The following is a 13,371-nucleotide window of genomic DNA, read 5'->3' as shown; positions in this document are numbered from 1 at the left end:
GACGTCCGTAGCAAATGTTGATGGCAATACGACCAAACTCGGTCTGCAAAAAGATACGATAAAACTATAATGTAAAATCAAAATGTTGGGTGATTTCAATCAAGTTCCTCTGATTTAAAGTTGTTTTTCTGATTGTTTTTTAGCTCCTAAAAAAGGTACATGCAATGTCCCCAGTTTTCAATTTTGGGGTTTTCGAAGGTACACCCAAGTTCATCCGAATTTGATTTCGATTGAAGATGGCATTAAATTAATATTAATCACTTTAGGAGTTGTCTTTCCGTCCATCACCTAAGACAAACAAATAATACCGTATGAGCTTCTAACCCTTGGATCTTATTGCACCGTGGTTGACCGTGAGTAATGGGTACGAGCGCGATAATACGCTGGTTTTCAGCCTTAGTTTTCAATATTCATGATCATTAAGGAAAAATATCCAACGGACTAAAGCTAAAAACTGAGTGGAACAGAGAACATGTTTTTTTTCCTCTCGGCTCTGTATGGTTTGAATTCGTCGCTTGTCGCTTCCCTTTACAAGCTTGATGCGCTATGCGCTTTGCTCTAAAGTCCACTCTGGTTTTAGCTTAAGGAACCATAGCAAATTCAACTTTTCTTCTTTTCTTTTACCTAAATTTAAGGGATTTCGGATCTCAATCATTGTACAAACTAGAACTTACCTCGACTAGTACTTCTCTCACTCCGGGACCGAGATCTGTTCAGTCCATCACCTAAGACAAACAAATAATACCGTATGAGCTTCTAACCCTTGGATCTTATTGCACTGTGGTTGACCGTGAGTAATGGGTACGAGCGCGATAATACGCTGGTTTTCAGCCTTAGTCTTCAATATTCATGATCATTAAGGAAAAATATTCAACGAACTAAAGCTAAAAACTGAGTGGAACAGAGAACATTTTTTTTTTTCCTCTCGGCTCTGTGTGGTTTGAATTCGTCGCTTGTCGCTTCCCTTTACAAGCTCGATGCTTTATGCGCTTTGCTCTAATTTCCACTCTGGTTTTAGCTTAAGGAACCATAGCAAAATCAACTTTTCTTCTTTTCTTTTACATAAATTTAAGGGATTTTGGATCTCAATCATTGTACAAACTAGAACTTACCTCGACTAGTACTTCTTCTCATTGCACCTGTACCCCCGGATCTCATGGCTCTACCACGTCTATCCTGAATCAACTTATCAGCCCGTACAAATATCCCATAATACGCTGGTTTTCAGCCTTAGTCTTCAATATTCATGATCATTAAGGAAGAATATCCAACGGACTAAAGCTAAAAACTGAGTGGAAGAGAGAACATTTTTTTCCCCTCTCGGCTCTGTATGGTTTGAATTCGTCGCTTGTCGCTTCCCTTTACAAGCTCGATGCTCTATGCCCTTTGCTCTAATTTCCACTCTGGTTTTAGCTTAAGGAACCCTAGCAAATTCAACTTTTCTTCTTTTCTTTTACATGAATTTAAGGGATTTCGGATCTCAATCATTGTACAAACTAGAACTTACCTCGACTAGTACTTCTTCTCATTGCACCTGTACCCCCGGACCTCATAGCTCTACCACGTCTATCCTGAATCAACTTATCAGCCCGAACAAATATCCCATGCTTGGGTCGGGACTCAAAGTATCTGGTACCTTGGACTGTACCGTCGTTTTTACCTGGAAATCAAGGACAAATATTCTATTACGTCATTTTCTCTTTTATTTTTTTGTGTCGGTGATGAAATTCGAACTACAATACCCAGGTTATCAGTTTCAGGCTTCGTTTATTTCTTTAAAGCTAAAATAAGGTCAAAAAGTTCAAATTCAGTAGCTACTTTGACTTCATTGCTAATACATATTTCAACTCAGGCCGAGTTTTGGCAACTCAGGATTGAGATCACCAGAGGATTTCCCTGAACTCAATACCAAGATAATCTGCGGTGATAAAACTCGACCATACTCTGATGCTGTGAGATAAACGAAGAGATAGGCATGGTAGGAAACTTGCAAATGAAACTCTACTAACCAGTAGGAGCATCCAATTCCACGCCAACCCAGGTGCCCGCAGCAAACTCCGTGGGTCCAATATAAGCGATGACCCCTGACGAATTGTAGGGCCTGATTAGGACACTCTCGCCTAGACACACCCATTCAGGTAGAGTGACGTCATCAAAGCTTTGGTCTCCGCTCATTGGATAAGAAGCTCTGGACTGACTGCTTCGCCGGGTAGAGCTTTTCCGACGGACAACCTTCGAAAGAGAAACACACCAGTTAGCTTGGAATGTAAAGCGCCTTGTAAGCGCTAGGTCGCGGGGTCTATTCCCACCAGGAGCGGACTTCATCCTAAACAGATAAGGTTTCAGATAAGGTTCAAACAGATAAGGTTTCAGATAAGGTTCAGACAGATAAGGTTTATTATCGAAACGGCTGGCATTCTCCTATTCTGTCCTTATTCTCTCTTCGATTTCGGGACGATAAGACTTTCGTTGTTACAGTTTCCTCTGTCAAACCTCTTGAAAAAACACATGTTTAATTAACTACAATTTTATTAACCTTTTCGTCTTCCTCTTCTTCTTCGAATAAGGCTTTTAACTTCAATGACCAACAGGGGGGATTTGAAAAGCAATAGTGGTTTGATATTCGGGACGGAGGAGAAAAATCATATGAACATTCGGTTATCAGCCCGAACAAATATCCCGTGCTTGGGTCGGGACTCAAAGTATCTGGTACCTTGGACTGTTCCGTCGTTTTTACCTGGAAATCGAGGACAAATATTCGATTACGTCATTTTCTCTTTTATTTTGTGTCGATGATGAAATTCGAACTACAATACCCAGGTTATCAGTTTCAGGCTTCGAAGTATCTGGTACCTTGGACTGTTCCGTCGTTTTTACCTGGAAATCAAGGACAAATATTCGATTACGTCATTTTTCTCTTTTATTTTTATTTTTTTTTTTTGTGTCGGTGATGAAATTCGAACTACAATACCCAGGTTATCAGTTTCAGGCTTCGTTTATTTCTTTAAAAGCTAAAATAAGGTCAAAAAGTTCAAATTCAGTAGCTCCTTTGTTTAAGTCTACTGAGTACATTCAATAAGGAAAAGTGAAGCAAACTTGGTTAAAAAGCATCATATAAGTTAGAGAAAATTAAGCAGAAAAGAGCCATTCTTGCGGATTCTTGCCTTATGGATGGTTCTTTCCTGCTTAATGCTCTTCATGTCCAAATTAGCGCGAACATTGAAGACAAGTTGAACCTAGTTTAATCTTAGACTGTGATCTTGGCCATTAATGATTTTTGACTTTACGATCTTAATTTTTTGTTTCATTAAGGCGCTTTAACTCTGGAGTACCAGGTCTTTTACTCCAGAAGTAGCGCCTTTCATTCATTTCCAGACATTCCTCGCTACGAGCTAAGTTTGGTCTTTCACTAAAGAAGCCTTAAGACAAGTTGAACCTAGTTTAATCTTAGACTGTGATCTTGGCCATTAATGATTTTTGACTTTACGATCTTAATTTTTTGTTTCATTAGGGCGCTTTAACTCTGGAATACCAGGTCTTTTACTCCAGAAATAGCGTCTTTCATTCATTTCCAGACATTCCTCGCTACGAGACTACGAGCAAAGCTTGGTCTTTTACTAAAGAAAGCCTTCAGTGACAGAATTCATCGTTTTTAGTTTGCTTCACTTTTGAGATCACCAGAGGATTTCCCTGAACTCAATACCAAGATAATCTGCGGTGATAAAACTCGACCATACTCTGATGCTGTGAGATAAACAAAGAGATAGGCATGATAGGAAACTTGCAAATGAAACTCTTTAGTACTAACCAGCAGGAGCATCCAATTCCACGCCAACCCAGGTGCCCGCAGCAAACTCCGTGGGTCCAATATAGGCGATGACCCCTGACGAATTGTAGGGCCTGATAAGGACGCTCTCCCCTAGACAAACCCATTCAGGTAGAGTGACGTCATCAAAGCTTTGGTCACCACTCATTGGATAAGAAGCTCTGGACTGACTGCTTCGCCGGGTAGAGCTTTTCCGACGGACAACCTTCGAAAGAGAAACACACCAGTTAGCTTGGAAGGTAAAGCGCCTTGTAAGCGCTAGGTCGCGGGGTCTATTCCCACTAGGAGCGGACTTCATCCTAAACAGATAAGGTTTCAGATAAGGTTCAAACAGATAAGGTTTATTATCGAAACGGCTGGCATTCTCCTATTCTGTCCTTATTCTCTCTTCGATTTCGGGACGATAAGACTTTCGTTGTTACAGTTTCCTCTGTCAAACCTCTTGAAAAAACACAACATGTTTAATTAACTACAATTTTATTGACCTTTTCGTCTTCCTCTTCTTCTTCTTCTTCTTCTTCTAGGTTCAAACAGATAAGGTTTATTATCGAAACGGCTGGCATTCTCCTATTCTGTCCTTATTCTCTCTTCGATTTCGGGACGATAAGACCTTCGCTACAGTTTCCTCTGTCAAACCTCTTGAAAAAACACAACATGTTTAATTAACTACAATTTTATCAACCTTTTCGTCTTCCTCTTCTTCTTCTTCGAATAAGGCATTTAACCGCTGGAATACCAAATTACTCTCACCATAACCTTCGTTTTTCTTACCTTATTTTCATCATGACTGCTTAAACTAGACGACGAACTCCGTTTGTCCAAATCAGAACAGCTATCCATCTCCGAGCTAACTGTCAGTGAACTACTGGCCATATCTGAACTAATCGTGAGGGAACTTGACATACTGGACTTCATGTCTTCAGGAAGAGTTTTACATTTGAGATCCTCAGTAATGGTTACGCTGGGAAGTGTGTCTTCGTTATCTACAGTAGGGGGATCGCTGGGTTTACCATTGGAATGGTTAGTCACTTTTTCGATGGAATGGTTAGTGAGTTTTTCGGAATGGTTAGTAAGTTTGTCGGAATGATTAATAAGTTTATCATTGGAATAGTTAGGAATAGTGAAGTTTTTATTGAACGGATTCTGTCGCTCTTCTCCTCTGAATTCTGGTTTCTCTGTTGCAACTTTGCTTGTGTCGTCGGATTTAAGCACATCTTTCGCTTTCTCATGTTTCTTGTCATTGAAAGCTATCGTGTTAAATGTTTCGGGTAGCTCCGAGGAACTTTTCCGTCTATCGTGACGCTGGGTTTTGTCTTCTTGGAGGTTCTGTGCGGGAGATTTGGTTTCGAAACTTTGACTGGCGGAGATTGGTCGTGTGTTTTGGTCTGGCGTGTCGTCGCTTATACTTTTGATGGAGAGGGTGTCATCGTTCGTCAGGTTCGAGGAGGAGACAGCCTCAGATCCATAACCACTGGAAGAGAACAAGAAGAGTTGTATTTGGTTATTTAGACTCTTTTGCAGAAGAAAGCCTTCATAAATACACGTGGCCTAGAAGCTTTGGGTATATAGTTGTATACAAACAAAGGGCACATAAAATTGTATACAACCCTAGGAGAAAAAGTAGTTGAAGGAACAACCATAGTACATCATTTTCTTTCAATTTCCCCCCCCTTTTGATGCCACTCTGATCGTTTTGCATTCAATATCTGAGGTGTCATCGTTCGTCAGGTTCGAGGAGGAGACAGCCTCAGATCCATAACCACTGGAAGAGAACAAGAAGAGTTGTATTTGGTTATTTTAGACTCTTTTGCAGAAGAAAGCCTTCATAAATACACGTGGCCTAGAAGCTTTGAGTATATAGTTGTATACAAACAAAGGGCACATAAAATTGTATACAACCCTAGGAGAAAAAGTCGTTGAAAGAACAACCATAGTACATCATTTTCTTTCAATTTTCCCCCCTCTTGATGCCACTCTGATCGTTTTGCATTCAATATCTGAATACAAAGGAATAGCATAGTTGTCTTTGACAGCACTGTATTTATAGTTTTGTCTAGTGTCAGTTTTTTAGTTTCTGTACCTGGAGAATGTGCTGGGAGTTGTGACCTTGGCAGTGTTGAAATCTGACAGGGAGTCCAAAGTACGCGATAGAGACAGATTTAGACTCTTTTGCAGAAGAAAGCCTTCATAAATACACGTGGCCTAGAAGCTTTGGGTATATAGTTGTATACAAACAAAGGGCACAAAAAATTGTATACAACCCTAGGAGAAAAAGTCGTCGAAGGAACAACCATAGTACATAGTATATAATTTTCTTTCAATTTTCCCCCCTTTTGATGCCACTCTGATCGTTTTGCATTCAATATCTGGATACAAAGGAATAGAATAGTTGTCTTTGACAGCACTGTATTTATAGTTTTGTCTAGTGTCAGTTTTGTAGTTTCTGTACCTGGAGAATGTGCTGGGAGTTGTAACCTTGGCAGTGTTGAAATCTGACAGGGAGTCCAAAGTACGCGATATAGACAGAGGCTTGGTCACCGCTGATGTCTGGAAGTAGAGAATGAACTTTAGTACAATGAACTGGAAAAAGACTCATAAAAGTATTGAAAATAGCCCAGAAAGTTGAGAATGACTTAAATACAGTCAACCAAAGAACTTCTATTCCCGAAAAATCTCATGATGAAGTATGTAATGAAAAATGGTTCTAACTATCAAGCGAGAAAGTGGGCCTTCCTTTACACCAGCAAAATGATGGGAACTTTTCAGTCTCATTAGGACAACATAAAGTATTGCGATCGGTCCAAATTTTCGAAATCGGGAAATGGGTGGAAATATCGGTTTTAGGTCCTCCTGATTAAGAAAGTTGAGAATGACTTAAATACAGTCAACCAAAGAACTTCTATTCCCGAAAAATCTCATGATGAAGTATGTAATGAAAAATGGTTCCAACTATCAAGCGAGAAAGTGGGCCTTCCTTTACACCAGCAAAATGATGGGAACTTTTCAGTCTCATTCGGACAACATTAAGTATTGCGATCGGTCCAAATTTTCAAAATCGGGAAATGGGTGGAAATATCGGGTTAAGGTCCTCCTGATTAAAAAAAAAGTGGTTTTCTGATTCTTTTCGTATATAGAAACGTTTTCTACTTACGCAATTGACTACGTCTCCTTCCCGCTCTTCCTCTTCTTCCTCCTCCTCAGTGTGGGAAGAAAGTCTGGCTTCTCCTCTGGGCTTTTCCTCATGCAAAGTCTCCATACGGAATCCTAGCTTACTGCTAGGCGAGGCTGTGGATAACATCAATTATCTAGATGAGACAACGGAACTCAGTAGACTAGAGTACTAGAGGATACTGTGAGGTAGTGATGGTAATTGACTACGTCTCCTTCCCGCTCTTCCTCTTCTTCCTCCTCCTCAGTGTGGGAAGAAAGTCTGGCTTCTCCTCTGGGCTTTTCCTCGTGCAATGTCTCCATTTATTCATGAAAAAACATTTTTGCAGAAGAAAACATTCATAGGAGAAAAAGTCGTGGTATGAACATCCATCCAAGAGTACAGCAATTTTTCTCTGAAGGTTTTCTTTTGTAAAATTATATTTCATGAGTGCCACCCGTTCACTATACTACTGAGGTTGGTTTTTATTCCATACACATGTAATCTGATGATCACGACATCAGCCGTCACATAACATAAAACTAAGGACATGCTAAGTCAATACATGAGCAAGAGTCAAGAGGTCAAGACATAAGACAGCTCATGAGCATATTATAAACAACTAAGCTAGGGTTTGAAGAGCTACAATATTAGAATACGTAAAGCTAAAGATACAATAGTTACATTGAAGAAAGAACGGATAAATTTGAAGAATTGGTATGATAGAGGGCAACGTAAATAGTGAATTTTGCATTTTGTTCTTTAATCAACAATTTCATTATTTTCTAAAAGCAAATCATATATTTATTTACATGCTCAACAAGATAAATTCAATTAAATGCGAAGATTTGGAGTGCATCGCAGACTCCCAATAGCATACATTGGCCGACACCCATAGGTCAAATGTTGGAGTCTTTTTACCTACCTAGAATTAACTTATGGAAAACAGATAACACCCTCAAACTTGGGCATTTAAAGAACCGATCCGATTATTAGAATATTGCACACCAACGCCATGTTATGTTTCGGATTGTCAAGTAGACATAATGTGTTTATAACGAATAATCTACTAGACGTAATGACACCGCTAAGGAACTTGTATTTAAATTTCCGATTGCACCAAAAGCCGAAGGTAAATCAAGAGAGAAAATAAAGTACAAAATAATTTCAAAATGTAAATTAAGCAAGATGAGTGACTAGATAATAATATTACATACAAGTACATTGAATTGAACTAACTCAAGTTTATTGCAAAAGAAATTGTGTCTATTGCCTAAGTAGTCAATGTCGATCAATATAAAAATATTATGATCTCAAACAATGTTAATTATTCTAAATTTTATTAATCTGACGATTTTGTCATCTTGAAATCGCTTGATTAAGTACGAGAACTTGAAGTTTTAACTAACTTAAACCATATGAACTACATAATCTTCCATATTTAGTCACAACAATCAAAAAATTTAGTCCCTTTTAAACGTACTTATATGGTGTATTCTATCACAAACTAGATTATTAATCCACTTTTTAGGAGAATGAGGGAAATATGCCTCTGTTTCTAGCCCTTCACATTAAACGCTTGTTGAGTTTCATTGATTTATTTCAATTCTAAAGAGCATCTGATTGCCGCGTGATCTGCGGTGATCCAGTATAACAGAGGCACCTTGGTTGCTTCGTGGTTCGATAAAGACTGACTGGAGTTAATAGAATCAGTAAAAAAAAACATTTATTAAATCATTTGTAAACACAGACGTACCAGGAGCTAACGAAATGGGACACAGAGATCACTAGATACTTGGAACTTTGTCGTCAAAATGCAAAATGGTTTACCATTTTATGAGACATTTTCAGAAGTGTTGTATGAGGTATAAGTGACATTAAATGTCACTTATACCTCATACAACACTTCTATCAAATTATCACAAACTAGATTATTAATCCACTTTTTAGGGGAATGAGGGAAATATGCCTCTGTTTCTAGCCCTTCACATTAAACGCTTGTTGAGTTTCAAAAGTTTATAACTTACAAAATTTTAAGTTTTTGAAACGAGATCATCAATAAATAAAAATGAAAACAGTCTCAAAGCGGAGATTAGCATTAATCTCGAAATTTTTGTCCAATATAAAACACAATAAAGTATAGGGAAATGACTTTAGAAACCCTATAAGACTGTCGAAGTAGGCAAGTCAAGTAATACCTAATAAGAATTTCAACATTTTCATAGGCAGATTTGTTTTCCAAATAAGTAGGTTCGTCACTTGGTAAGAAAGGTAAGAATTCATCATCCTATGCAATGTTCTATTATCCTAAATAACGTTAGTAAGAATTCGACACACAGATAACACACACAGAACACGTTAGACACTAATGACACGCATAAATCACATTAATTAATTTCTTATCATTATCACATTTGTAGTAACGTACCAGAATGTACTTTAGAATAATTCTAGATTTACGTTAAGCATGTCATTCACGACAGGTTTTGCATAACAGTTTTGTAACACACACAGAACACGTTAGACACTACTGACACGCATAAATCACATTAATTAATTTCTTATCATTATCACATTTGTAGTAACGTACCCAGAATGTACATTAGAATAATTCTAGATTTACGTTAAGCATGTCATTCACGACAGATTTTGCATAACAGTTTTGCCTCTTACAGGCTTATACCTATGCCTGTCACAGGCAAAACTGATAGTGAGTGGCCGGCCTGAAGGTAGTTCATAACTTTTGGTTGTATTTTCCTTTCGAAATTTTCAGTTGGTAATGTTGGGAAATGGCACCATGTTCCATTTTCCTATTTTCCAAAACAATCACAATTGAAAATTGCGAAAGGAAAATAAGCGTTTTCGAATGAGTTCGAGTGGCCGGCCTGAAGGTAGTTCATAACTTTTAGTTGTATTTTCCTTTCGAAATTTTCAGTTGGTAATGTTGGGAAATGGCACCATTTTCCTATTTTCCAAAATAATCACCATTGAAAATTGCGAAAGGAAAATAAGCGTTTTCGAATGAGTTCTTGAATCCTGAAGGATTACGTGATGTCATAACTCGGTCTAGAATCGCGATAAAACACCAATTCAGATTTTATCGCTATCCTACTCTACTTACTTGACAGAGAACTTTTATAACTTGGGAATTTATAGTAGATACCTAATTATATACGTTTTTATTATGCATGTTGGAAAAATTATAGTACCTAATTCTGTACAATTTCAATATCAAGCGTGTTAGCAGACACGCAGAGAGAGTTCAAGCACCCTAATGCCGACCTACATTGAAAACTTATATATGATAACCTATTTTCATAAAAATAATCATAGACTGAAATAATATCTAATTATCTGCATAGGTATAGGTGTCTACTTAATTTAACTAGCTATTTCTCGTTCATATAAGAAAATATAGAAAAGCATTAAGAATTGTATAACATGCAGTTACTATGGCAGTATTTCATAGTAGAGTGCGAAAACTATGCTAGGTGTTTCAAGAAATTAGGCCAGTAAGCGTGAGCATAAAAACTGGGTGTTTTATCTGAGATAATAGTCCAGTAAGAGTGAGTATAAAACTAAGTGTTTCATATAAGAAGCAGATCGTGCATATATATAGCATAGGAAATTGTGTATAAGCCACACGGGTGAGTAAGATTTCAGATAGGCTGTTGTTTGGAACAACAACGTATTCATGTAAATTTCAGATTTGATGTTGTTTAGAACAACATACATACGTACATAGTAATATTAGATTATGTTGTTTATAACAACACTGTTTATCTATGAAAGTCTTAAGCTAGGAGATGGTAAATCTAATCTCGTGGTCGGTGGTTCGAGGCCAAGTGTCGTTAGAATACATGACAATTATATCAAAGAAGTCTGCAGAACAGCCAGACCGAAGACACGTTGAAACTTACCCAAACCTTGCTCCATAAATAGGTCTAGATCTAAACGTTTACATTAGATTTGAAATACTTTGTCTGTATTAGGAGATGATCATACGACTTATACACAATTTCGTTTGTTCACAATACATACTTTTGGAAGATACTTGTAAAACAATTACAATAATAAAATTAAAAAAAAAAAAAGAAATCTTCAAAAAGTGAGCGTTCTAAATAATATTCCAACAGCGTTGGAAGCTGAAACAAAAGACATTATCAAACAAACAAAGTAAAAGTAATATTAATAAAATGATTAATTAAGATAATAACAGAAAAAATAATGGGAAATTTTCGCGTAGCATTTCAAAATAATAAACAAGATGGCAATATCATTGAAATCGGAAAAAACGACAAAACGAAAAACAAACGAAATAATCAAATAAATACATAATATATGAAAACGAAGTGTCTAAAGTCTACTGAGTACATTCAATAAGGAAAAGTGAAGCAAACTTGGTTAAAAAGCATCATATAAGTTAGAGAAAATTGAAGAGCATTAAGCAGAAAGGAACCATTCTTGCGGATTCTTGCCTTATGGATGGTTCTTTCCTGCTTAATGCTCTTCATGTCCAAATTAGCGCGAACATTGAAGACAAGTTGAACCTAGTTTAATCTTAGACTGTGATCTTGGCCATTAATGATTTTTGACTTTACGATCTTAATTTTTTGTTTCATTAAAAAAAAAAAAAAAAAAAAAAGTTTGTCTGACAAGTAAAAATGACACCAGGGAAAAAGTAACCACTCCATCATTCAAATAGTACAAAACAGGGTCAAACGAATACCACAGTAATTAAAGAACCTGGCAAATAAATAATTTATACAATTCCCTAACCATACCTACACAATATGTAGTTATAAATTTGCTTTTTCCAATAGTCATTATTCTTTTTTGTATGTTGAAAAACCAAGATACTTCATTCGTACACGTGATGGTATAACTAACTTTAATCAGTAATATCAGTATCCATGGAAATAACTTTGTACTAATGGAATAAACATTATATTCAGAGATAATAGGGGGTTATGTTAGGAAAACGGGGGACTGGGGTCATGCAAAACAAAGAATACTGCAGACAGAGACAGAGGGAGCGAGCAGAAGAGAGAAAGAGATAAAGTGAGTGTTTACCTGACAAGTAGCCTGAGTATTGCAAGCAAGGCGTGACACGTAAGCAATAAAACAAAATAACCATGTAGTTGCTAAATAATATCGAGTTAGTTGCTAATGAGAACCAATTAGTTGACAAACAACTAAAACGGACGAAAAAGATCTTTGCCAGGAAATATTTGCTTGGGACAAAGGCCGAAATTCATATTTCGTCCTTAATTTGGGCTGATCTTTAACGCATGATAGTCGTGATATCGACACTTCAGACGAGTGCCATATTTCGACTTTCTTCAGATTTTCAGACGCCGAAATTCCGATTTAGTAACATAATTTTTTTATTGTTGGTCAAGTGAGACCAATATAAAACAGATGTACATAAAACGGACGACTTTTTATAATAGGGTCTACCCCTATTCTTTTTGCCACAAATCTGGGGCCCGTTCCTGAATGACTTCTCACACTTCGCCTAGCCATAAAGTCGTACAAATACAAACGCAAGTAATAGCTGTGTAGGAAGTGAGAAAAGCGAAAAAATATCTTCGTGAAATAGGCTTTTTGTCTGAAGAAAGTTCGAAATAAAAGAATATACTGCATTATTGAACGCTAAGGAAGAGATAGGAGCGGAGTCAAATGAAACTGAGCGAAATGAACAACAGAGCGCAAAAATATTAAATGCCAAGGTAAATGAACTAGAGTACAAACACAAGCTAATGTGATGTAACCATTGCAAATATAATCCGTGTACTATTAGATACAAAAGCTGCGAAAATGTTGAATACGTCGTGTAATAAGAAGTTATGAAACTTCCAAAACAAAAATGGTTTTAAGTAAGTAATTAATATGTTTTCTGAAACAGCATCTTTAGATGCCCCTGTTGATTTCATAAAATTACCCAATACCCAACTAACTAAATTACCTACAGTTAACCTATCCACTATAGAGAATGTTAAAAAGAGACGGTAAGACAAAGGGACGGCATGACAAAATAAATTATAATCATGACGAAAGAATTATTCTGAGCAAAGCTTCCTTGAGAAAAGACTAAAAATGCGAGAAGTATAAATAAGATCCGAGAAAAAATGGGTGAGAAAAGTTCGGAAAATAGTGTGAAAAGTGTACTCTACCTATGCCAAAGGACTTGCTGTTGAGATCCACAGGTTCAGTACGCGGGGTACGGGAGCCTGCTAAAGTTAGCAAGGTAAGTTCTGCATTGAGATCAGCCACACTCTCGGATCGTGCTACATTACCCATGCTTTCGAAACTGCTCATCATCTGAAACGAAAATTTATAATGCTGATAATGATTTAATTGATAAAGATTATTGGGAGTCCACATTATTGTTGTA

General features: G+C 37.1%; 1 protein-coding gene across 2 annotated transcripts; it reads right to left on the bottom strand.

Moving 5' to 3' along the window:
- Positions 1-338: 338 nt before the first annotated feature.
- LOC103520821 (CAP-Gly domain-containing linker protein 4-like) lies at positions 339-13,307 on the bottom strand. Of its 2 annotated transcripts, XM_026831794.1 has the most exons (8): positions 13,151-13,307; positions 6,978-7,111; positions 6,276-6,373; positions 4,598-5,297; positions 3,809-4,031; positions 2,850-2,877; positions 1,508-1,632; positions 339-674 (listed from the first exon to the last, which is right to left on the bottom strand). In XM_026831794.1, exons 1-8 carry the CDS (start codon positions 13,296-13,298, stop codon positions 664-666), a joined length of 1,467 nt encoding a protein of 488 aa, XP_026687595.1. In that variant the 5' UTR covers positions 13,299-13,307; the 3' UTR covers positions 339-663. The 2 variants fall into 2 exon arrangements, with proteins under 2 accessions (XP_026687595.1, XP_017304130.2); XM_017448641.2 differs by lacking the exons at positions 2,850-2,877; positions 3,809-4,031 and adding an exon at positions 2,010-2,232 and having other exon boundaries at positions 1,508-1,660.
- Between the last annotated feature and the right edge of the window lie 64 nt (positions 13,308-13,371).

This window comes from Diaphorina citri, unplaced genomic scaffold (assembly GCF_000475195.1).
Source record: "Diaphorina citri unplaced genomic scaffold, Diaci psyllid genome assembly version 1.1 scaffold4133, whole genome shotgun sequence".
Lineage (NCBI taxonomy): Eukaryota > Metazoa > Arthropoda > Insecta > Hemiptera > Psyllidae > Diaphorina > Diaphorina citri.
The sequence above is the reverse complement of the archived record's forward strand: the minus strand, read 5'-3'. Positions and strand labels throughout refer to the sequence as shown.

Excerpts from the sequence above, each read along its gene's own strand:
- LOC103520821 (XM_026831794.1), bottom strand. The coding sequence starts at position 13,298 with ATGATGAGCAGTTTCGAAAGCATGGGTAATGTAGCACGATCCGAGAGT. Across the intron at positions 7,112-13,150 it reads CAGCAAGTCCTTTGGCATAG|CCTCGCCTAGCAGTAAGCTA; the intron begins GTAGAGTACACT and ends TGTTATCCACAG. Across the intron at positions 4,032-4,597 it reads GCAGTCATGATGAAAATAAG|GTTGTCCGTCGGAAAAGCTC; the intron begins GTAAGAAAAACG and ends TCTCTTTCGAAG.